At 43.6% G+C, this 26,713-nt stretch overlaps 1 protein-coding gene across 4 annotated transcripts in view; it reads left to right on the plus strand.

The window, feature by feature from the left end:
* The window catches only part of KCNH5 (potassium voltage-gated channel subfamily H member 5), a 240,159-nt gene that overhangs the window by 170,008 nt on the left and 43,438 nt on the right, over window positions 1–26,713 (plus strand). For all 4 annotated transcript variants that reach the window (XM_043549512.1, XM_007068012.3, XM_043549514.1 and 1 more), the window contains 2 exons: window positions 1,187–1,439; window positions 24,948–25,144. In XM_043549512.1, the coding sequence (XP_043405447.1) occupies window positions 1,187–1,439; window positions 24,948–25,144 (450 nt within the window). The remainder of the gene's footprint in view (window positions 1–1,186; window positions 1,440–24,947; window positions 25,145–26,713) is intronic.

The following is a 26,713-nucleotide window of genomic DNA, read 5'->3' on the forward strand; positions in this document are numbered from 1 at the left end:
AGTTAATTTGTGTCCACTGGGATTAATTTATACTTTGCCATACATTTTTGTTAGCGGTCTTAAAAAGAGAATATTCCCAAGTAAATTAGCTAACATGGTCTTAAGGATTTACATCACTATTAGCAAGTTTGAGAAAATTTGCTCATGTTAAATGTGCATTTCACAAGCCTAGTTCTTATAATTACTGGTGATTCACAGTTTGTCACTTTCTTTCTTTACCTGGTTAGGCTTTGCTAACTTTCCTTTTATTGTATCTGTTGGAAAAGCCACTTAAGGTAAGAATTTATCTCATGGGACGGCCAAGATCAAGTGATCTATCATTGGCTGCCGTCAGGTTCACAGTGCAGCTTTTCACTCACGTGTGCTTTATATTTCTTATTGCGAGACTGCCTAACGTTTTTGTTCCTATTTGTTCTAATCTTGAAGCTCTTTTGGTATCTTATACAGAGTGTAAGCTCTTTGTGGAAGGGACCGTCCCTTATTATGTGTTTATACAGCACCGGGCACAATGGGGATCTGATCTCAGTTGAGACTGTAGGTGCTTCCATAATGCACGTAATAAATTCTCATCTATTTCAAGGCTTTGGCGGCCAGGTTTTTAAATGACATACATCAGTAGCCCTTTCAATAGCTCACATGTGCACATGCTGAACAGATAACTAGGTGGTTTGTGCATAGCTTCCCATCTTTACAAACTTGATCTGAAGGCGCAAGTGCTGGGGTTTGCTTTCCTACTCTTGCCCATTTAAAAGCACTGAAGGAGGGAACAGCCCTGCTTCCACCACTGCCTTATCAACTTGCCTCAATTCTCTGCTTTTGCAGGGACCGTCTCTGTCAATCAGTGGGTTATTCAGATGCTAAGGCTGCTGAGACTGCCAGTAAGGGTGCCAATTAGTGCCAACTGTAAATGGTGTGTTTTGTAGAATTTATGTTCGTAGGAACTGATATTATAATGTAATAATGCCAAGCTCTTACGTAGGACTTCTCATCAGTAGATCTCAAAGCACTTTACAAATGAGATCAGTATCATTATCCCCATATCACAGACATAGGTGGAAAACTCTCTCTGAATACTGTCTGAAGGTGACAATGGTAAAAATATTCTGCTGTAGGAATGTCTCTTTCTTGAAACACCTACTGATCTTGTATCATATTCCCAGCTGATTTTTTCCCCTTCTTTATTCAGGTTCTTTCCATTTGTCCCAAGGACATGAGGGCAGATATCTGCGTGCATCTGAACCGGAAGGTTTTTAACGAGCACCCTGCCTTTCGACTGGCTAGTGATGGCTGTCTGCGGGCCCTGGCTGTGGAGTTTCAGACTATTCACTGTGCTCCAGGAGACCTCATCTACCATGCTGGAGAAAGCGTAGATGCGCTCTGCTTTGTGGTGTCGGGATCCCTAGAAGTCATACAGGATGATGAGGTGGTTGCTATTTTAGGTACTGTGATCTTTACTGAAATGGTCGTACCCTACATAAATAATGGGGAGCTGCTCCCCAAGTTTTATCTAACAATCCAGATTGAAATGTAAGTTACTCAGTCATGTCTCTCAGCCTGTCTAAGCAGAGGTGCTTATTGCCATTGTGTCTAAGTGCTTCACGCCAATTAAAGCTGTTCCTGAGTATTCCCTGACTGGCAAAACCCTCACCACTTGCCTTGCTCCCAGTGCGCATGATTGTGTGAGTTTCATTTTGTTTTTCCTTCCATCCTGTCTCTACAATTGTGAGTTAATCCTGGGAATATGCTATTCCTGGAGGAAGGACTTACCAGGAGATGGGTCTTCCATCGAGACCTGGCTTTGGCTGCCCTCATTAGGTATTCCACAGCTGGGGTGTAGCTGCTGAAAAGGCTCTGTCTCTGTGTCTTATCCTATCCTAGTACCTGTAGAACATTAGCTGTCTTGGAGGATCATGAATCTTGGCAAATCTTGAAAGAGAGGATACAGGATGAAGAGTAGATAGATGTAAAACAAATAATTAAGGGGGTGAGATATGTGTCTGGAGAGGAAAATTGCTCAGGCAAATCTTGTGGACTTCATTTGCTATTCTTAGAAAGCCCTTGCCCTTGCTTTGCCAGAGATCATAAAATGATGCGCAGTTTTAGCATCGTGAAGCAGTTGTCGGGAAATGCAATTGCAGTGAATGACCTTCCTGAGGGAAACACACATGGAGCGGCTGGCAGCATTGTATTCTGTTAATTACAGCTTCACCTTGTGATAAATTTCCTCTTAGAATAGAGCGACGGAACTCGAGGGGAGAGTGATATTTGGACATTCTGGATCAGGTGAGTTTTGTCGTAGCAGAAATGATTTGCTCAGTGAGCTGTGGATATGCTTTCCTTCTGCTTAGCTTCGAATAATAACTGGTCTTGCCCAGTGGCACTGTAGCAGTGCATTGGGACCATGAAAGATGAGTGGTTGTCATAGCACTGAAACACTTTGTCTCAAGAGAGACTCCTTTAGCAGTAAATCCTTCACATTTTATTCCTGTAGGAGTGCTCTTTCTGCCTACTCTGGCTCACTGGTCAGAGGTAGCGTGTCCCTGAGCACAACAGAATGGCATCTGTGCGCTTGAAATTCTTTAAATCTTCCTCCGGAGGAAGTGTGTGAAGTTTTTTTGTGCTCTCATAGGAGTGTTTTCCATGTTAACCTTCACACTGGCCTGTTTCACTTGCCTGTATTCTAGTCTGGGTCGTTGTTGTTCTTTTCCCCACTGACACATAAATTTTCTAAATTTTCTTCTGAGTCAGGAACAAAAGACACTGAAACTCTTTGCTGGGCAGTGAAATGACACACTTACATCATGGTTGTGAATTGGCCCTCAGGCCAATACCACAGAAAATGAATAGTGGTTTGAGCCAGATAGACATGCAAATTAGGGTTGACCCAAGCAAATCTAGGCCCTTTATGAAGGCCTTTGCTTGATCCCCCTGGCTGGAAAGCTACTGATTCACTCTGTGACCTTCTCCTCCCCCGGACCATCCTCAAATTCCTACATAGGCCACCTGTTGATGAAGGAGGTGGTCAGTGTTGGTAGGAGGGTACAAAAAGAATGTACCTTTGTCTAGGGAATGGGAGGGGGGGAAATAATGGGTGCAGTTTTCCTATTAAACAAGAAGAGGTGGGAATATGCCACCTGCCCCAGCCAGGGCCTCATTAAGGTGCGAGAAATGCAGCTAATGCAGGAGACTCCAGTTGTCACCAAAGCAGGTTGTATGCCACAGCATGCAACACTGGGGCAGGGGCATTAAACAGGACACTGCTGAGCCCCCTGTTGTTACAAGTTTGGCAGCACTGGTTGACCTGGTCCTAACACAAATCTCTCACTGACTGTCGTGGCAAAATTTATGTCCCCATCAGATTTCTCTGCTTCCCCACAGAAAAATGACTTTCTGACAGGGAAGCAAGGGGAACCACAAGAGTGGTCATGTGTCCCTCCCCAGCAGTATGTTTTGGGTGCCAGGGAAGTTGGCAGAGAGGTAAATCACTGTGGGGCAGGGGATAGGACTGGAGAAGACGCGGCTCCCCACCCTGCATCGGGCTCAGCTGCTAGTCCTGGCTGGGCTGGGGAGGACGGGACTTCCTCTTCCCCTGCACGGCATCCGGGACTGGGTCAGACCCACCCTGTTATCTCTCCCCCAGCTGCAGGAAGCTCTGCAAACTCCCTCCACACACACACTTCCTGTACCCATCGCTCCTCAGCTACAGGGGGGTGGGGGATCCCTGTACAGGGAGCTGCTCCCCCATCCACCTAACCCCTGTGCATCCAGAACCCCTCATGCCCAGACCCTTCCACCAATCCTCCCTCCCACCCCCCGCACTCAGAACCCCTCTGATGAGCCCCACTCCCCTTGTGCCTGGACCAGCCTGAGGAGCCACCCACCCTCCGCACCCCACTGAGCCCCAATCAGCCACACCTGGATCCCCACCCCACTGAGCCCCACTCCCCCAGCATCTGGACCCCCCCCTCGAGCCCTCCACACCCAAATCCCCCTGCTGAGCTCTATCCCCCACACACACACATCCAGACCTCCCCTGCAGCTGAGCCCCAACCACCTTCACCTGGACCCCCCTGCAGTGTCCCATTACTGTTGCATCCGGCACCCCCCTAACAAGTCCCTGTGCATCCAGATCCCCCCCCACACCCGGATTGCCCCACACAGAACCCTCTCAACCCACACCTGGATCCCCCCCACACTAAGACCCTCCACACTTAGATCCTTCCTTGTTGAGCCCTCCTGCCCACACCTGGTGCACCTGGCATGAAGGGGGCAGGGCCCTGGGGTGTTTCTGTGGCAGTCCCAGTCCATGCACTGTGTCAGGGTTGGATGCAGCTTCACCACTGAGTCTGTGTCTGGGGTTCGGGGAGCTGTACCGTGATCTCCCATCTCTGTGCAGCCTGTGGCCTGTGCTCCCCAATACCATGCTGGAACCTCCACATTTACTTGACCAATAAAATTCGCAGGATTTTAAAATATTGTGTGCAGATTTTTTAATTTTTTTGCGCAGAATGCCCTCAGGAGTAACTAATGGAGGCCGAAATAAAGGAGAAGACAGAGTAGCTGTCTTTCTAAATCACCTGAAAAGGCTGAGTTCCTCATCTCCCCTAGCCATGACCTCAGCTGTGCCTTTAAGGCAGAGCCCTGCACTGGAAGTGCTGCAGAGCTGCACTGCTCCAAGGGTGTTTGCACAAGAATTCTCTCTCCAGCTCCCTAGCTTGTTGGGGCGTATTTTCGCTGCTGCATCCCTCGAGCAGGTGCATCATATGCCCTGGCTGGGCTGCTCGGTGCATGAAGGCCTGGTGCATGAAGGCTCCTATGATGTCTCGTTGGGCAGGTACTCTGGGGATGTCAGGGTCTGTAATTACGCCAGGCTGCTCTGCCAGGTATGAGACAAGAGGAGACAACAGAAAGCAATACCTGTGCAGTGGCTAATGTACATGTAGGAAGTGGAGGGAGCGCACCAGTCGACGCAGGTCTTCATCACATCACATTATTCTATCCTGGCAGGATGCAGCACGGAGGAAGAAATAAGGAACAAGAGCAAGAGAGGAAATGTCCTGACCCACTGCCAGACGTGTGTGCGCACTTCTGCGCACTCACATAGCTTGTCCAAGGGGCATCCCCAGTTTGTACCGGCTGGAGAATCTGAATTGAGGCATATACACACAAACCTGATGCATTTCCCTTCATTCTTGAAGATATTAAGACATTTTAAACTACAGTTTTTATGCAAAAAGCCATCAGGTCTAGTATTCAGGGTTGAAGCCGCTATGCCGAAAGCTAAAATCAGCAATTTCTTTATCAAAATATTTTTTGTACGTCAAGTCAGCGAACCATCTCCTGCTAAATACTAATCTCAGTGACAAAAAGGATCCCTCTCTCTTTGTGTTACAGCTCTTTAAAGAAGAAAGGCTTGAGCTGCGTGCTACCAAATGAATGATTTTGAGGGTGTTACAATAAAACAAAGCATAAATTACTAATTTGCTGCGCTGAAAAACATTAAGTGAATTTCATGTAGGCTTTGTTGTTCATTACTGAATATCATTTTTCTGCAATAATGGTGAGAGATCTTTACTCCCACCTCCTACATTTTGTAAATCCAGTATCTATGTTACGTGCTGTCTGACTGGAGAGACCTTTAACCACATTGAGTTAAAGAGAATTGGCTTTAATTACTGGAAGTGCCTTCGATTCTGCCATCACTGCTGACAGCTAATTCAATGAAACAGAGTTACATTTATTGTGTGGCATAGGGATTGGTAGACGGCATAAATCTAGTTTAAAGGATGATAAACTGTTACTCTGGTAATAAGCAAAATAGGGGATTTCCTCATGCTCTGAACTGATTAGCTGCAAGACTTTCAGGAGTTCTGGAAGAGGATCCCTTTCAGAGGCATTTGCAAAGGCATTTATAATGACAATAAGATGGTGCAGTGCAGATCAAAGGGTGGAGAACACCATTTTTATCAGTTTGTCCTGCTATAAGCAGTTCATGCAGAAGGGAAAAGGAACTGCACGTCACCTGGCTCTTCCCTTCCACCTCTCCTTTGCTCACTGTCTTTGTAGGAGTCCTTTGAGCATCTCAAGGGGCTTTACATACATTAATTAAATTCTCACCATACCCTGCCCCACTCTGCAGGGAAACATTAGCTTCATTTTAGAAATGACAACATGCGAGGCAAGTGACTTGCTTGAGGTTGAACAGCAGGGTAGTGGCAGAACCAGGATCTCCGACTGTCACTTCTGTGCTTCAGCCGAGAGATCATGCGTTCCTCTTCCCTATGGGGTGCTCTGTCCAAACAATATATATCAAGTCTGAATCTCTTGCATGACCTGGTGTGCCTCCTAGTCCACCTCTCCCACTTTGCTCACTGCCTTTGTGTGAGTCCGTCTGAGGATCTCACGGTGCTTTACGTATATGAATTCATTCATTCTCACCACCCCGCTTTCGCCTCCTGCAGCCATGTTGTTCAGTAGGTTTGGTGTCCCAGACAAGTATTTTCATTGGACTTACAGTAGGGATGCGCTTGACCCTTTGTGTTTAGGGGCAGGGCTTTGGAGCCGAGGTCCTCATCTTTGGAATTTACTCCCCTTAGAAGCTCATGAGAGCCTGGATCTAGTGAGCTTCAGGGCAGGATGGAGGACCTAGTTATTTTGTTTAGCTCTGTTATGCTTTCGTTCTTGTTTTGTGCCTTAATTTTCTGTAATTAAGGTACCCGGCTGCTGTAGCAATAGGCATTATAGAAATGAGTAAATTGAGTGAATAATTCAAATTGAGCCCTGTGATCTGCAAAGTCTGGGATTCTTTAATGAAAATACCCTGGTGTGCCATTAAGTTCTCTCTGTTACGATCTTCATTTTCCTCTACCGTCTGAGTTAAATAACTGCTGATCAAATAGCTAACAAACCAAATTCATCTCTGGTGTAAAATGAAGCTGGAGAAAATGAAGCAGAATACAGCTTGGTAATTTTACCATGTTACATTTGCAACTGCAAGAATAACCGGCAAGGGCAAGCAATCTTATGTCTAATTGTCATAAACTTTGCTGATAAGTCAGGCCACGCTGAGAGCTCTATTCCATAATTTTCCAGTCACAAGTAGAACTTGATAGTGTAACTAGAATTGCTTTATATGCGGAAATGTACCACCAAACAGGTTTCAGTAAATGCAAGCTAATGAAATCAGGTGTCCACTCACATGGGGCAGATGGTAGTTCACCCTACTGCAGTTACATACAATTTGCGTCTGGCAAAGAATCTTATGTAAGTGGTGGTGTTAAATGCCGACCAAGTATTTCTAGATGCTCCCTTTAATAGTATGGTTTACTGTAGAACTCATAGAATTGCTTTAAACCTGAAGATTAAGTAATGTATTTTGAAGAAAATGTTATGCCAGAAGAAAGGTAATGACCTTACACTTAAATGTTGATTCTGGGAACTGATCAAAAATAATTTGGTTCAACCCAAAGGGCTCGGTGATTAAAATATAATAAGGAGCTGAATTCCTAGGTGTGATTGATCCCTGTTGAATGAAAGCAGTTTTGGTAGCCCAGGCAGTATGAATATATGACAGCTCATACTTCATCTACACTAGTGATCTTACCCCACATGTAATCAGATAAATTGTCTATTTTAATGTGATGTATGTCAGTTTTTATATATGTTCGTCATATAATCCCACTACAGCCCTGTTGTTTATTGGATTTTTTATTTTACCAGAAGCCCAGACCTTCAGTTATTAAGCTTCCTTTAAACAGGGTCACATGTTATCTTTTAAGGCATTATTTCTTCCTAGTGGAATTAGAAACTGAATATTACCAAATATCAGACATGAACATCAGGGAAAGCTCGCCATAGCAAGTTGCGTATAATTCATTGGTTTTAGTAAGGTATTTGAAAATTGGGAATGATTTTTTTCCACCCCATATTGCAGCTGTATTCTGAGGTTTAAAGGGATAACAAATTGATTCTTCTAGCAAATAGCATGAGGCGAATCCTAGGAGGTGCCGATCAATTACAACTCCCAGTGAAGTCAGTGCTCAGCGGCTTTCGGATTTATGCAAGTAGGCTTTAGAATTGCAGTATTAGGAATCCATCCATCAGCCCTATTAACATTTTGAATTTACTTGATGTTATGCTGAGCGAATGTTGCTGTGGAATTGAATTGTCATCCTCTGGTCAGATCTAATATAAACCTTTTCCTCTTCCTGGTGGTTCCTTATTGTTGCTTGTTTCTTTGAATAGGTTTTATTTACTGTGATAGACCCAGGCCAGTTGTGTACAGCAGAGTAGCAGAAGGCAGATATACTGGCCACTGGATTAACAGTTTTCTGTTCCCTGACTGACCAGAGCTGGGGCTGCTCCAAGCTAATGAGAACACCTGACTCCAATTAACCTGCAAAGAGTCAGATGAGGCCATTAAGCTAATGTGACCACCTGACTCTATTTAAGGCCCCTCTGATACTATAAAAGGGCTCACTCCAGTCAGGCAGAGAGGAGCCAGAGGAGAGGAAGTGCGGCTGAAGGGCTGGTTACTGAAGACACCCTCAAGTCATTGGTAAGGGAGCCCTAAGGTAAAGATGAAGAAGGGAGAAGCGGCCCAGGGAAATGGAGCAACTCTGGTGGTAAAAGGTTGGCTGCCAACAGCTGCTACCATTAGGGTCCCTGGGCCGGAACCTGGAGTAGAGGGTGGGCCCAGGTTCCCCCCAACCCACCACTACAGAAACACCTCCTGGGAGGGGAAAATAGGCCCCTGTCAGGACAGGAGGCTAAACTGTTTTGGCATGAGGCCGTAGGAGCAGCAGAGACTGTGGGAATTCTCTCACCAACTTCCATTGCTGGCTTATGATGAAAAGGGCTCAGTAGACTATATCCCTGGCCCTAGAGAGAGAAAGGCTACGTGGAGGGTTGCAGTGAGCCTCTGAAGCTAACATAAACCTCCTGGATGTGCGGGACCCACGGGGACAAGGTTGGAGCTGTGCCACGTTATATTTTGTATTTTAATAATTATTTACAAAAAAAGCTTTACCAGTGTTCAGCTGGCTTTCTGCACATGTTCCATACCATTGTTGCTTTTTCTCTCCATTGGCCATTTTTGAACTCATTGCTGTTTTTTCCAAAGTGCTTGAAATGACCTTTCTCATTCTGTCATTTTATGTAGTACCATGCAGCAGGTAGGCCCAAGTTTTCCAAAGGAGCTCAGGGCCAGACTTTCAAGTGTTCAGTGACCACAATTATGGCCAGATTTTCAAATGAGCTCTGCTCCCATTTGGGTACCAAAATAACAGTTGGATTTTCAGCTGAGCGCTTTGTTGAAAATTTAGCCAAGAGGGTCCAGTTATACTTCCACTGTAGTCAGTGGCAAAACATCCATTGACTTCAAGACCTACAGGCCCAGACCCCACTATGTTTTCTAGGGCTTAAGACAGAAAATCAAAAATATATGAATGAACCAATCAAAGCATTTCATATTACATGTTTTCTCCTATATTTATTTTTGATTATTTAGAGTTGGCCAGTTCCTTCATGCTTTAGTGTAGATTCATAGATTTTAAGGTTAGAAGGGACCTTAAACTAATCTAGTGTAACCTCTGACATAACACAGGCCATGATCATGGCTAAAATATTTAGACACACTAGACTAAATCCTGAGATGGGATAAATATGTGCAACACCCAGCAATATAATTTTAGGCTTTGCAGATGGTCAGTTAGGAGTCATCCTAAATTACCAGCAAATACTGTATCTTCCAGCAGTATAGCTCGTGGTGCAGAATTTACTATGTTACATGTAATTGCTCTTCTTCATCAACGTTTTACTGGCACATACCCAGGTTCGGTATTTTATGATTTCACTTTGCAGCCAGAGATTCAGGATAATATTGCATTAACTGCCTAGAAACATGGACTCTGCAGCTCTTCTCAGCCATTTAGATAATGACAGCCCTCCTGTAAACGCCGCCCAGGTCCTTGATGAATAGAGCATTTGTTAGAGAATTGTTTACATTTTAATATTTTATCAGTGGGGAGATGCAGAGCTTTAACACAAATTAAATCTTAATTCATGCAGTTTCCTCTCAATGTGTTGGGTTTGGAAAAGATTTTCTAGGCATTGTAGTCTGTAGATAACTTTTTACATTTTTAAATTGAGTCCAAATACATTGCTCCAGCAGTGTTCAGCCATATAGTGCTGTTAACAGGATATTATGTATTTTGACACCTGACGCCCTTTTGCTGAAAGTTGGTCTTTGGCTGATTAAAATTTAAAACAACTGAAAGGAAACATCTGAGAAAATCCATCTGAAGGTGGGTGAAACTAGGCATGCGCCCTGTGGAGTATTTCCTGTATGAATAAACAGCTGTTATAGAACAACAAACAAACTGTCTGGTGGTTTGTATCATTCCCTGATTTTGGCCCATGTACCATTCTCAGCGCACAACACAAATAACAGGGTTGTATGCTTATGAGATTCATGCGAACAAAGTACCTATATCCCACAATCTACTGCAGCATCAGGCTGTACTCCCGTCCGTATATGCGGCGATGGCTGATGAATTTGCATTGTTGTAGATCCAGCAGCATCACACGAACTCCTTGTGAATCCAGTCTCTGAGCCACCATAAATCTGTGACCCGTTCTGAGCAGAAAGTGCGAACTCACTGTCCCCAATCTTCAGGCTTCCAGCCTTAACTGAGACCTGTCCTGGCTCTCCTTAGACCATGTCCAGCCACTCATATCTGTCTCCCTTTTGCTCCTGTCCTGGGAGGTGTTTATTTTGGTAGTCATAATTTCAGAAAGGAAGATTGGGCCCTTTTATCTGTTTTCCCTTTCTACATAATTTTTACCAGGAGATTTTTCCCCCCGTATCTGCCTAAACTTCTTCCCAAAGGTCCTATCCGGCTCTCACATCTACTAGGATATTTCTCTGCTCAGTTTCTGTTGCCAGTTTAAGATGGAGACATATATATGGGGTGTGTGTGTATATGTATATGTGTATATGTATATATAGACATGTGCAGGGCTCTGAAAGTCTGCTTAACTGGAACCTTTGTGAACCTTCTGTGAACCTCTTTGCAGGCCCCAAGCAAGTTGATAAGTCTTGTAGCTTTGTTCTTCATTGGGGAGGTCAGAGTATTTACTGCAGAATCTTACAAATTGGCAGTTAGCCAATCAAGCATGGCTGTGCTGAAAATCTGGCCCCAAACCTTGCATGTTTCTAACCAGTTTCAAAAATGCTGTCATTACCAATTGGATGTCTAGTTAGGTATTAAGGAGACTGGGAAATATGGTTCCTTGTGAAAAAAATTTTAAATGTAACCCGAGGTCTGAGTTCTCTCAGAACATGTTTTCCAAGAAAATGACCTTGTTATGTATACTTAGAACTCCTCAGGCTTAATCCAACAGATAATTTAGAATTTATACCAGATAGTTCCCTTCTAAAAACTCCGAGTGAGTAGGGCTTTGTCTACCTTCAAAGATAGTATTGATTTATCTGTTAAAACTAGTTAAAACAATGCAGCTATCCCTATTGTGTTCACAGGTGTATTGTTGTAAAAGTGCTTTACACTGGTGTAACTTTTCCCACATGGGACGGGGCATAACTATACTGGTACAAAGCATCTTCATATCAGTGAAACTACATCCAGGCCAAGGGGTCTACCTTAGCAGTGCATGTAGGGCGGTACATTACGGGCTCTCCTGGGAACTGCAGCGGGGAAATGAGCAGAACATGGGGTCACTGGGCGGCCCCATGCCAGCAGCCCCTCTGGTGTGGCTGCTGTACTGCCCCCAGCCTTGTCCTCCAGCGGGGCTGCTGTACAGATGGAGGAGACCCTGCGTGGAAGGGCTGGGGCGATACAGCCATGCCGGAAGAGCTGCGGGCGTGGGACCGTGCTCCTTTCACCGCTGCGGTTCCGAAGGTGCAGCGGGAGGAGGACAGAGGGCCCCCCTCCCTAGATAAGGGGGGTGGATCATGGGGAGGGGACAGGGAGGGCATGGGGCCCCTGGGCTAGGGTGAGGCAGGGAGGAGTCACGTGGGGGGTCATGTGAGGAGGTCATGTGCCCCCCGAGTGCCCTCCTGTACCTGTAAGAAATGGATTCCACTTGCACCACTGGTCTACCTGTGTAACTATTGCAGTAAAAAAAAATCACAATTCTAACTGATAGAGCTAGACTGATACAATTTTCAAGTGCAGACCCAATCTCAGTCTTTCTTTTAGTCCAAAAATCAATGTAACGGTAGTAACCACATGAACATCCAGGGCCTGATTCTCTTTTGCCTTTTGCTTTGTGTAGTCATTTACACTAGTAAAAAGTGCATGTAAAAAGCTACCCATTTTGGTTTGGTAGCTTTCACATTTTCACCCACTTTAAGGCCCCTTTTACACTATCAGAGCAGTGGGATGAGGCTTTAGTGATAATGGGAATCAGAGCCATAGTGATTTACATCCACTTTGCACTGGTGTAATGTCTACACAAGGTGAAAGACAGTGGTGCATCAGGCCCTAGCATGTTGGTGCTACAGGATCCTTTCCTTAAGTCTTGTCAAAAATTATTCCAGAATAAGATAGGGTATGAATTTACAGCATAGTAGCTATTTCTGAATAACTCCATGCATAGGTCAGGTCTACTCTATAGGACTAGATGGACCTAAGTTACACAACTCCAGCTATGTGAATAACGTAGCTGGAGTTGACGTACCTTTGGTTGACTTACTGCGGTGTCTACACCACACTGGGTCAACGGGAGCAACTCTCCCGTCGACTTACCTTATGCTTCTTGTTCCAGTGGAGTACTGGAGTTGACGGGAGAGCGATCGGCAGTCGATTTAGCAGGTCTTCACTAGACCCACTAAATCGACCCCTGGTGGATCAATCGCCACATGTCAATCCCCCGGTAAGTGGAAACAAGCCTATAGACACTCTTATTCCAGATTAAAAGTACCTTTTTCTGTACATTTTTTTAGGTACCTCTTTTAGTTCATTCAATTTTCCAAGTGGATTAAGCTATTTCAGAAAAAGGCATTCTCATTTCAGAATAAGAGTGTGCAAACATGGATTTATCCCTGGACAGCTATTCCTGAATAACTCCATATGTGGATAAGTCCTTAAAGGAGTCTTGGTCAGAGTCTAACTGTGGAGACAGATTTTAAAAATGTATACCCTACAGATCTCTCAAAACAGCCATTTTGCAACACCAGCCCATGGCTGTATCTGTACATGCATACCTGCCTAAATACCTAAATTGCAATATGTGCGTGCATATTTGCTTGCATAACTTAGATACATGCTGTTCATTCAACTTTATTTGAAAATCTGACTTTTAATTTCAACTAGCTAAATTATCCTTTGCAATTATCTGAAAGGATAGTGAAAGAGAAATATATGAATATTTGCCATCATTTACTAATAGCCATCAGTGAGCTGGGGATAAAATATAATATGTGATTACTGTCTGAGTGTTCCCTGATGGGGAAAACTCTATTGTGTTGCAGGATTTTATTTTGTTTTCACTCATTACATTTGTTAACAAATTTGGCTGATTTAACAAGTGTCGCAGCTTTCAAATATTTGGAAAAAGTTCAGAAGAGTCTTGAACTATTTGTTCTTGTTTTCATGCTGTCTGAACACAGCATAATATCACCATGCTTTCGCCGTGCCATGGAAGCTAATGCTCCTATTTATCTTTGTGTTCAAAGAAACATACAGCGTCCGTAAAGTACAAAATGTCAGTGTTACCTTTTGTGTCTGTCCTTTAAATCCTTCCCCACTTCAAGTTACCACGCTGCCATTTGACTCAAAAGGCAACTGACTCGTGAATAAATGAATTGCTCTGGATGATTGTAGTGGCTCAGCATCTATTTGATGATCCCACTGCTGTTTGTTATTTAACAGAACAGCAACAAACATCGTGAAAATCTGTTCATTTCTCTGAAGGATGATTCATTTATAAAAGAATTGTGGTACATTGTTTAACTCTAAGTATTACACAAGGGTTGCATGTAAATATCATCTTTTAACCTTTTATCTTTAATTTGCTGGGTAATATTACCTTGCATTTAGTAAGAAAAGAAACATTTCCCTTACATTGTGGGAGGAGAATGATAAGAGACAACTCAGCGATATTGCTTATTTTCAACAGCAGGCTGTAGTTGCTCAAAGCTAAACTCCAATTTTTCCAAGTGCACATCACAAAGAAAAAATAACTGATGCATTGTTGTACATGTTTCAAAAAGTGGTCTATTTTCAATAAATTATATAACTCTGCTGTGTGTGTATGAAACAGAACTGCGTTTATGAACAAGGACAATTAACTACAGAAAGGCATTTTAAAATCAGTACATTAGATAAGTGATAAATTACTCATAAATGCTCTGCAATAAGCATTTAAACTTTATGCCATCTCATTTTGTAAAATGCATTAGCTGGATTATGTATTCCATATTCACCCTCATTTTTAAAAAAAAATCCTTTGAAAACCAGACTAAGAAAGAAAGCCTTTATAATCTTCATTAGAAGAGACAATTCCAAGATATAGACATTATTTTTTATTGAATGTAAAATAGAGATGAATAAAACCAAGACAAGCATCAGCAATTTTTACTTTACTCCAAATAGAAATTCCTATTCATGTTTTGCAAACCTCCAAAGATCTAGTGAATAATATTATGCACATACAATACCATAGACAATACACAGAAATAAAACCCCAGACCACATGGAACAATGAGATCAGTTTGATCAGCTAGATTGTTAATTTGGTTAATGAATGTAGTTCCCAAAACAAAGCTGCAAAGTATCCTTAGAAAATGTTGCAAATATTTGAGAGTGTGGGCGATAAAAAATATTATACATGTACTATCATTCTTCCCTTGGGAAAATAAAGTCTCCAAGCTATAAAATAAACCCTCACCGGGGTCCAATCCCAGGGCTATTGAAATCAATGGAGAGAGTGCTAAGAAACCTCTTTCTTAGATGCCTGGCTGGTGTGTCTTGCTCACATGCTCAGGGTCAAACTGATCGCCGAATTTGGGGGTCAAAAAGGAATTTCCGCCCAGGTCAGATTGGCAGAGGCCTTGCGGTTTTTTCGCTTTCCTCTGCAGCAAGGGGCACGGGTATCGTCTGGGCATATGTCACCTCTTCATTTTCCTGCCACGGCAAGGGCCCCGGGCATTGGTGGCACCTCGCTCTTTCCTGATCTTGGCCTGTGGCTCACAACAGTTCACTCTTCTGAGGACTGAAATGCTTTTGTTTAACTAAAGTAATTGGGCTCAATATAGGGATATCTGGGTGAAATGTAATCACCTGTGATCGACAGGCGTTCAGTTCTAGATGATCTAATGGTCCCATCTGGCCTTAATCTCTATGAAAAGACTTTACTGGGTTTTGAATTAGACACCAAGTCCCTTATACTTTGTTTCCTTTTAAGGGTCCTAAAAATGTTTGTAACTTTTGTTAAAATCAAGGTGAGCATTTTGTAAGAAATGAGGAGGATACTTCTGAACGCCACCCTCATTTTATACATTCACTTTTTCTACAGTGGCTGCTTCAGGTAATTTTGGGTATCAGGCACAGTCCAAATATTGGACCTCACTCAGCATATTGCTAGAAAAGCAATTAGGCAAGAGAAGGGAATTTTGGCTACTCAAAGGGGGTGTCTTCCCAATTGTTAACCACTGTCAAAACAGCTATTTTAGGGCTCAAACTTGCCAATAATTATGCATATAACTTGCCACATATGAGTTAACTTATTCATGTGTGCAAATATTCTTTTTGAGATGGGGTGGCCAGCACTGCAGATCTACACTTCAGATCTGCCACTTCTCTGGTTTACAGTAAATATGAGGAAAGGTTTTAATCTTGAGATATTTGTCATGACACTTGGTTCTAGCTGTGACATTGAACCATGTGTCTTTTCTTTTATGCAACACTGGACTGTCACATTCCGGGGTACGATCCAGATCAGGGTGCGGCTGTGTCACTGCCTGCCCCATAGCCTTGCGTGCCTCACAATGCTTTGCTGTTGTAGTTCCCAGCCCGGGATGTTCACAAACAGCCAAACAGCATGCAGGTCACAGTCTGGGTGTCTGTGTATAGGTGCAGCCCTGGTCCAGCATGCTTTGTATTTCTGTGCAAATTTGCTCTTATACCTTGCCAGTGGTGCGGTAGAACCTGCTGGGATGGCTGTAATCCTACAGTAATGGTCATATAAGTCAGCAAGTGAGTCTTCCCTGGTTTGCTAGAAAACCCTTGTCTATGTTCTTGCAGCACAGATAACACCTCTGCCTTTTCAACTGGTGTTAACTCACCACAGAGATCGATGCTTTCCATGGGTGAGTCAGGCTGAAGTTCAGTGAGGTGATGTGCCTCAGTTTCCCTTTCTACACAACAGCTTGTGTTGACCATAGCTTGCCTGCTGTGATAAGCTTTAAATCTGTTTACATGCACTAGCTGTGGGACACGATTTCCATGCGACCTTGTAACATGATCTGTATCTTCATTCACCTCTTCTGTCACCGCAAAAGGTCCTTCCCAAGAATTCTGCATTTTAGTGCTTAGCACGAACCTCAGATCCTCCATTTCAAAAGAGTATGTTGGCCATATCGCACCTTTTGCTTGGACTGTTCCTGAGGTTAGTCTGATCCATTTCCATTAAGTCCATTAACTTCTATAACAGTGTACCCTTCTCAGGAGTCTCAGATAAGATCCCTCACTTCTCTTCCATATAGAAGATCAAATGGGGCAAACCCTGCCGACTCTTGGGGCACTTTCCTATAAGCAAATAGCAAATAGGGTAACAATCCATCAGTGACATTGTCCCAGACTCCGGTTCTCCTATTTGATTCTGAGCCTAGATTTTAGAATTCCATTGAACCTCTCCAACAGACCCTTTGTCTCTGGGTGATATGGGATGGCTTTTAGTTGTTTTGCCCCACACAACTTCCATAACTCGCTGAATAGCTGAGACCTGAAATTTGACCCACAGTCAGGTAAAATCTCCTTAGGGAAATCCAATCTGCTAAAAATAGCGAAAATTGCTTTTGCGGCAGAATCAGCTTCAGACCAGTGGAGAGTTGTGTCACCCCAGAATGTGATATGTACCTATCATTTCACTTTGCAACATCCAAATAAAATGAATGGTTTGAGCCACTACCTTCCTAATAGCTTTGGCCAGACCTAGCTTTGGAGGCATGGATTTTATATACACTAGTACCTGTAAATGTTCAGATATTTAGTTTTGTCTTAATCTAGATGGTAAAGTCTTCAAGGCAGGAATGAGGTCTTAATATATGTTTCTACAGTGCCCATCCCAGTGGGGCTCTGATCCTGATTGGGCTTTTGGACAATACTGTAACATCAATAATTAATAATATTTCATCTAGAAAAATCACTTAATCTAATTGTTAGCAGCACTGGTCAAATGGCAGAAAATCAGATTGTCAAATACAACTAAATATAAATACAATGTTCAGTTCACTAAGATTTGTGGGGTCAGTTTGTTGTTTGCAATTTTTCATTGCAATGACCGTTGGACATTCTTGAGAATGTTCACAAATTCCCAATATTTCACAAATTTTCGAGCAGATGATTGTGCAGCTGAAAACATAAAACACAAGCTCATTACAAATTATTTACCATTTGTTATTCTCCTGTTTAAAAATAAAATGTCATTCAGTTAGGGAGTAAAAACAGATGCCCAACTGCACAACACAATTCGAAAATATTTAATGCAAACAGTCATGGACAACAAGTAGTTAGAAAATTATTTGTCAGAACTATTCAGTGAATGCAAATGAACAAGTTCATTCACAGGAATCAGGGTCTATTTGTGAATGATTTGAAAAAGGGAGTTGATTTTTTTAGCAAATGTTATTCTTAATTAATAGTTTGATTGGCTCTAATCGTAAGATACTTCAGTGAGGCCCAGATTCAGCAAAGCACTTAATAGCACATGCATAGCTATAGCATGTGCTTAAGGGTAAAATTTTCAAAAACTGCCCCCCCAATCCAGTTTTTAAAAGGAGCTTAATAAGTCTCATTTTCAAAACTGACTGTCAAGCTTCCTTCCTCACTCTGAACTCTAGGGTATAGATGTGGGGACCTGCATGAAAGACCCCCCTAAGCTTATTCTTACCAGCTTAGGTTAAAAACTTCCCCAAGGTACAAACTTTGCCTTGTCCTTGAACCGTATGCTGCCACCACCAAGCGTTTTAAACAAAGAACAGGGAAAGAGCCCACTTGGAGACGTCTTCTCCCAAAATATCCCCCCAAGCCCTACACCCCCTTTCCTGAGGAAGGCTTGATAAGAATCCTCACCAATTGGTACAGGTGAACACAGACCCAAACCCTTAGATCTTAAGAACAATGAAAAATCAATCAGGTTCTTAAAAGAAGAATTTTAATTAAAGGAAGGGTAAAAGAATCACCTCTATAAAATCAGGATGGTAAATACCTTACAGGGTAATCAGATTCAAAACATAGAGAATCCCTCTAGGCAAAACCTTAAGTTACAAAAGACACAAAAACAGGAATATACATTCCATCCAACACAGCTTATTTTACCAGCCATTAAACAAAAGAAAATCTAACGCATTTTTTAGCTAGATTACTTATAGATTACTTACTAACTTTACAGGAGTTGTAAGGCTGCATTCCTGATCCGTTCCCTTCAAAAGCATCACACAGACAGACCAAAACCTTTGTTCACCCCTCCCTCCAGATTTGAAAGTATCTCGTACCCTCATTGGTCCTTTTGGGTCAGGTGCCAGCGAGGTTACCTTAGCTTCTTAACCCTTTACAGGTGAAAGGGTTTTGCCTCTGGCCAGGAGGGATTTTATAGCACTGTATACAGAAAGGTGGTTACCCTTCCCTTTATATTTATGACACGCCACCCCAAATCACAGATAGGGTGAAACACTGGCTGTGATTTCTTCCTGGAGCTCTAGGAGAAAACAGAGTTAATAAGACGCATGCACCTCTAAATATACTACTAACTGTATAAAGACTAACAATATTTTCCACATCCCAAGGACGATTTTAACCAGTTGATTCTGGGAAACTTTCACAGGAGAGTGCATCAGCCACTTCGTTAGAAGCTCCTGAGATGTGTTGGATGTCGAAATCAAAATCTTGGAGAGCTAAACTCCACCAAATAAGTTTTTTGTTATTTCCCTTGGCGGTATGAAGCCACTGTAGTGCAGCATGGTCGGTTTGCAGGTGGAAACGCCGTCCCCAAATGTATGGGCGTAGCTTTTCCAGGGCGTAGACAATGGCATAACATTCCTTTTCACTGATTGACCAGTGGCTTTCCCTCTCAGACAGCTTCTTGCTGAGAAACACGACAGGATGAAATTCTTGATTCGGTCCTGCCTGCATTAAGACTGCTCCCACACCACGCTCGGACACATCTGTGGTTACTAGGAACGGTTTGTCAAAGTCTGGGGCCCTTAGCACAGGGTCAGACATGAGTGTTGCTTTAAGCTGGTTAAAGGCCTTCTGACACTCTTCAGTCCACTGAACTGCATTTGGCTGTTTCTTTTTGGTTAGGTCTTTCAGTAGGGCAGCGATTTGGCTGTACTGTGGTACAAATCGCCTGTAATATCCGGCCAAGCCTAAGAAGGATTGGACCTGTTTCTTTGACTTTGGGACAGGCCACTTTTGGATAGCATCCACTTTGGCCTGTAGGGGGTTGATAGTTCCTTGACCCATTTGGTGTCCAAGGTAAGTCACTCTGTTTAGGCCTATTTGACACTTCTTAGCCTTAACAGTTAGTCCTGCCTCCCTTATGCCCTCAAAGACTTTTTGTAGATGTTCCAGGTGTTCTGCCCAGAAATCTGAAAATATGGCCACATCGTCAAGGTAGGCGACTGCATATTCTCCCAATCCTGCTAGGAAACCATCTACAAGTTTTTGGAAGGTGGCAGGTGCATTCCGCAGCCTGAAAGGGAGCACATTAAATTCATACAGCCCGACATGTGTGATGAAGGCTGACCTTTCCTTGGCGGATTCATGTAGCGGTACCTGCCAGTACCCCTTGGTTAAGTCCAAGGTAGAGATGAACTGGGCCCATCCCAGTTTCTCTAATAGTTCATCTGTGCGTGGCAGTGGATAGTTGTCTGGGCAAGTTACAGCATTTAGCTTACGGTAGCCCACACAAAAACGTATCTCCCCATCTGGTTTGGGAACTAGAACCACTGGAGATGCCCATGCACTGCGGGAGGGGCGGATTACACCCATCTGTAGCATATCCTGGATCTCCCGTTCTATAGCAGTTTTAGCTTGAGGAGACACCCGGTAAGGTTGGACTTTAATTGGGTGAGCATTACCTGTGTCAATGGAGTGGTATGCCCATTCAGTCAGTCCTGCGGTGGCTGAGAACGTCGGCGTGTAGCTCGTGCACAGCTCCTCGATCTGCTGTCGCTGCATACACCCAAGGGTCCTGGAGAGGTTCACCTCTTCCACACCACCAGCACTTTTCCCTTCGTAGTAGACACCTTCAGGCCACTCAGCATCATCTCCTCCCTGGGCTGTAAACTGACAAATCTTTAATTCTCTGGAATAAAAGGGCTTTAGAGAATTAATATGGTACACCTTCTTAGGCTTTCGGTTGGAGGTGGGGAATGCTATGAGATAATTAACAGCTCTCAGGCGCTCTTGGACCGTGAATGGCCCTTCCCACGACGCTTCCATTTTATGGGCCTGGAGCGCCTTTAAGACCATGATCTGGTCCCCTACTTTGAAGGACTGCTCTCTGGCATGTTTATCATACCAGGCTTTTTGCTCCATTTGAGCATCCTTTAGGTTTTCTTTAGCAAGGGCTAAAGAGGTTCGGAGGGTGTTTTGTAGGTTGGTTACAAAGTCCTGAATGTTAGTTCCTGGAGAAGGTGTAAACCCCTCCTATTGCTGCTTCACCAACAGTAATGGCCCCTTAACCTCACGGCCATATTCAAGTTCAAATGGTGAAAACCCTAAACTGGGATGGGGTACAGCTCTGTAGGCAAAGAGCAACTGCTGCAACACTAGGTCCCAATCATTGGAGTGCTCATTTATGAATGTACTTATCATGGCCCCCAAAGTTCCATTAAACTCCTCCACCAGGCCATTTGTTTGATGATGGTAAGGGGTGGCAACCAAGTGATTCACCCCATGAGTTTCCCAAAAGCTTTCCGTAGTTCCTGCCAGGAAATTAGTTCTTGCATCTGTGAGGATGTCGGAGGGCCAACCTACCCTGGCAAAAATGTCTGTTAGTGCCTGGCACTAGTGGTGCTTAGAGCTACTGCTTCTGGCCATCGGGTGACAAAATCCATGAAAGTCAGTATGTACTGCTTTCCTCTGGGTGTCTTTTTCGGAAAAGGACCCAGAATATCCACAGCTACTCACTGAAATGGAACCTCAATGATGGGGAGTGGCTGGAGAAGGGCTTTGACCTGGTCTTGGGGTTTTCCCACTCTTTAGCACACCTCACAAGACCGGACATAGGTAGAAACATTCTTGCCCATTCCCTCCCAGTGGAACGACTTTCCCAAATGGTCGTTGGTTCTGTTCACCCCAGCATGGCTGCTAGGATGATCGTGGGCTAAGCTTAATAGCTTTACCCAGTACTTAGTTGGAACTACCAACTGTCTCTGAGGATGCCAGTCTTCCTGGTGTCCGCCAGTCTTCCTGGTGTCCACCAAAAAGAGTTTCCTTGTATAAAAGTTTCTACAAGAAACCTGGATCGATTAGAAGAGCTGAGAGGTGGTGGGTTGCTCTGTGCTGTCGTCCAAGCTCTCTGGAGGCTTTCATCTGCTTCCTGTTCAGTCTGGAACTGTTCCCTTGATGCTGGAGACATCAGTTCCTCATTGGATTGTAGACCTGGGCTTGGTCCCTCTGGAAGCGATGCAGGTGATGGGGCTGTTTCCGTGGACTGTGAACCGCTCTCCGCTGGTGCACTATGTTGGGGTTAAGGCTCCGGCTGAGCCTCTTGAATAGGGTTATCTGCTGCTGCCGGTGCAGGTTCGGTGGGGCCCTCAGGTGTTGGGGTTGCAAGTACTGGATTCAGTGCTGGTCACTATTCTGGTGCTGGTTGTTCTGCCAGTTCCGGTTCTGAGACTGGCTCTGTCTGAGTCTCTGTGACTGGATCCACTACTGCTGTTGCAGACATTGGCATGGGGTCCGGTTCCATCACCCCTGACCGGGTCCTGGTAGAAGTTTCCGGAACAGAGGTAGGTGTGACAGCTTGCTTAGCCTGGCTGTGGCTGACCATTCCCACCCTCTTGGCCAGCTTCACATGATTGGCCAAGTCTTCCCCCAACAGCATGGGGATGGGATAATCATCATAGACTGCAAAAGTTCACGTTCCTGACCAGCCCTCGTACTGGACGGGCAACTTGGCTGTAGGCAAGTCAAAAGAGTGTGACTTGAAGGGTTGAATCGTCACTTGGACCTCTGGGTCGATTAAATTGGTGTCCCTCCACGCTGTGACCTTCTTCCCTTCCACACTCACAGTTTCCCTCCACTCTGAGGGTATCTGGGAGGTATCTGGGCCTGAGGACCTCTGGTGTGATTCCGGTGCAATGAACTGTATTCTGTTTGGGGTTCTTGGGGCAGTTGGTCTTTACATGCCCTGGCTCATTACATTTAAAACATCGTCCAGCTGATGGGTCACTGGGGTGAGGTGGGTTGCTGGAGAACAGCGTGGCGGGAAGATAAGGTGTCTGGAGTGTTCCTTGGGGTGTAGTTGGGGCCTTGGGCTTCCCCCGGTAGTAGGGTGTGGTCTGAGGGTGTCCCTTCTGGTATCCGCTCCAACTGCAACCAGGGTTGTTCCTTTCTCCTCCCTCCACCCATTTTGTTCCGGTTTGCCCCACCTCTCTGGCAGTCTGGGACTGCTCGTATTGATAAGCATAAGAAGCAAGACTTTCTGCTGAGTCCATTTTCTTATCCCATAAACACTGTTTTATATCCTCTTTGGACATATTCAGGAATTGCTCCTGAGTCATCAAATCACACATTCCTTCAAAGCTAGTTACACCCCTTCCTTTGACCCATTTATCTAACAGATCCTTCATCTGGTTTATATAAGCCACATTACTTAGTCCAGGTCCTCTCTTAAGGGCTCTAAATTTTACTCTGTAAGTTTCAGGTGTAACTTGAAATTGTTTTAAAACCAAATCCTTGAATTTATTATAGTCAGAAGCCTCCTCAATAGGCATCTTATTGAATATGTCAGTGCTCTTCCAGTCAATTTTGCGACCAATGTGGTCATCTTGTGAGCTTCAGGAATTTGATGGAGTGTGCACAGTCTCTCAAAGGTGAGAAAATATTCAGCAATATCACTGGATTCATCATACTGTGGACATAGTCGCTCCCATTTGTGGATTATTGGGGAAGGATTGTTAGAGTTATTCGGTATATTCTGCTGAGCCTTTGCCTTCTCCACCTCCAGTGCATGCTTCCTCTTTTTCCTTCTCCTCCATTTCTTTAGCCTTTGCCTCCATTTCTCTCCTGTGGGCAGCCTCCCTTTCTTTTTCTTGGGCTGCTTGTCCATCCATCTCCATCTGTCTGAGTTCTACCCATCTTTTATGTTCCTTTTGTCTTTCCTCAGCCTCAAATCTGGCTAATTCCAGTTTTTGTTAGGTATTGCTTTCTGTCATTCTAACCTCTCTGTTTTTAACCTAGCTATACCCAAGAGTTAGAAAGAAAAAAAAAATCTGGCTTGTGAAATTTTGCTGTGCTGTAACCTGATACCTATTTTTTTTTCTGATAGCTGTTCTCAGCCTACAGAAAAATCCTTTTGTTATGCCTGGTGCTCTGTCCCCCAGGCAGAGAGACAGAATCTACAACGGCAATCCTCTTTTACAAAACCTTTTAAAATCCTGCTGTGCTTCTGGTTCAAAATGATCTCAAAATGATCCCACCTCTGCCACCATGTCAAGATTCTTTCCCCACTCTGAACTCTAGGGTACAGATGTGGGGACCTGCATGAAAGACCCCCTAAGCTTATTCTTACCAGCTTAGATTAAAAACTTTCCCAAGGTACAAACTTTGCCTTGTCCTTGAACCGTATGCTGCCACCACCAAGCATTTTAAACAAAGAACAGGGAAAGAGCCCACTTGGGGATGTCTTCCTCCCAAGCCCTACACCCCCTTTCCTGAGGAAGGCTTGATAAGAATCCTCACCAATTGGTACAGGTGAACACAGACCCAAACCCTTAGATCTTAAGAACAATGAAAAATCAATCAGGTTCTTAAAAGAAGAATTTTAATTAAAGGAAGGGTAAAAGAATCACCTCTATAAAATCAGGATGGTAAATACCTTACAGGGTAATCAGATTCAAAACATAGAGAATCCCTCTAGGCAAAACCTTAAGTTACAAAAGACACAAAAACAGGAATATACATTCCATCCAACACAGCTTATTTTACCAGCCATTAAACAAAAGAAAATCTAACGCATTTTTTAGCTAGATTACTTATAGATTACTTACTAACTTTACAGGAGTTGTAAGGCTGCATTCCTGATCCGTTCCTGGCAAAAGCATCACACAGACAGACCAAAACCTTTGTTCACCCCTCCCTCCAGATTTGAAGGTATCTCATACTCTCATTGGTCCTTTTGGGTCAGGTGCCAGCGAGGTTACCTTAGCTTCTTAACCCTTTACAGGTGAAAGGGTATTGCCTCTGGCCAGGAGGGATTTTATAGCACTGTATACAGAAAGGTGGTTACCCTTCCCTTTATATTTATGACAGTGACTTTTGCACTTAGGAGCCTAAGTCTCATTGAAAGAGACCTAGGATCCAAAATTCATTACGCCTTGCAGTGCTGAACAGAGCAATGCCTAAATACCTTTAAAAATCTGGCCTAAATTCAGAATAATTGGGAACTGAAGAAAATTTGGGGAAGGGACTAATTGGTTTGCTGAAGAGCAGTGTATATGTGTGGTTTAATAAATGTTTCCTGCTCTTTTGCAGGTAAAGGCGATGTGTTTGGCGATATCTTCTGGAAGGAAACCACTTTGGCGCATGCGTGTGCCAATGTCCGGGCACTGACGTACTGCGATTTACATATTATTAAACGGGAAGCCTTGCTGAAAGTTCTGGACTTTTATACAGCTTTTGCAAACTCCTTCTCCAGGAATCTCACACTCACTTGCAATCTGAGGAAACGGGTAATGCACTTGGTCTAATTCTCACCATTTCTAGGGGAAAAGTGATTGAGAACCGCCCACAAAGTGTGTGACAAATAGCAATCCCAAATTTAGTCTTGATGTTTTCAGGTCAGTGCAGATTAACTAGACTTTCAGTAAAAGCTGTGGCTGTTCATTAATGGTGGCTCCGTAAAAACTCCCTGTAGATCTGAAGTTCAGAGTATCTGCCTATGAGGGTGACATATGAATGACACTTATTTTCTTTTTTCATTCCTTTTACATCATATATGTGGCTGTGTTTTATAGTCCAATATAATCCAAATTATTACTTCTTCCAAGGTGAAGTTCACTCTCCCATCTACTAAAATCCAGATCAGAGGCCATGCTGATGGGACATGGACCAACTAAGAGGAATTTATTGATGTGAAATAATAAATTATACTCCACAAAGGTATTATGTTAATACCCGCTTCTCTTGCTTACTCAGTTTAGAATTTTAATATGGTGAGGTTAATCAATCTTGACAGTGATTTTATATTCACAACTCTCTCTTTTTTTTAACCCACCTTCTCATTTTATAATCAATCAGCAAAGCTCACTATCCATGAGTCATTTCAAAGGAACACTCGATCTGAAAATTAATTAGCTATAAAGATGTATCTTGAAAATAAGTTAACAGATCCTTTAATTCGCATTGCAGCTGCAAAATTTAATCTTTATGGAGGTGTTTTTAAAGATTGATGAGAATCATATACATTTGATTTGCATAGGAAAATCTCATAACAGTGATTTATAGATTATTGAGTGTTAACTGAAATCCTTTTACAGTTGAAATGGATCTTTTTTTTTCTATAGCTGCATCTAGGGCATCTCATCTGAAGTTACTGTAAGGCTATGATGATTTTTTAAAGACAATTCAGCCATATAGAAAAAGGAGCTCAATGCTTATAGTAAAATAGGAATTGCGCAGCTGGACTGGTGGTTCATTGAGCCTAGTATCGTTCTGGCAACAGTAGCTTGTACAAGATGCTGCCCAGAAAAAAGAATGATGGTTCTTTAGTGCTGTCAATGCAGCCAGCAAAGTACAGGATGTAGGGAAGTGACTCAGCAGGGGGAGAGTTGGGAGAGGTTAAAATGGGCCTACAGATGCACCCAGTCCGAGTTAAGGCTGAAAAAGAGAGCACAGCAAAAATCCAGTTTAGGTTTAAGATTGTCATCTTACCCTCTCTTCTAATTCCCACCTTGCTACCTGCAATGTGCTATGAATTGCTAGTCCAGAGCTGAAAACGCTGCTCAAGAACCTGGGCAGAACCAGGACAGATGTGGGACCAGGGAAGAAATGCTTGAAGGCAATTTCATGGGACAAGCTAATACAACTCATGCTGTGTCAAAATATAAATTTTGCTTCTTGTGACTATAAACCTGTCACTTAAACTAACTTCCTGAAACTACACCTTTTCCTCTGGAGGCATGCCAGAGCTTTGCATTACCGAAAGCAATGTGAACACTTTGCTGACAAAGCAGTGGACTGCAATTCTGCTATTCACATAGCGGAAATCCTTTCCCTTCCTCCACGGAGGAAGAGGGCCT

The sequence above is a fragment of the Chelonia mydas genome, chromosome 6 (assembly GCF_015237465.2).
Source record: "Chelonia mydas isolate rCheMyd1 chromosome 6, rCheMyd1.pri.v2, whole genome shotgun sequence".
Taxonomy (NCBI): domain Eukaryota; kingdom Metazoa; phylum Chordata; order Testudines; family Cheloniidae; genus Chelonia; species Chelonia mydas.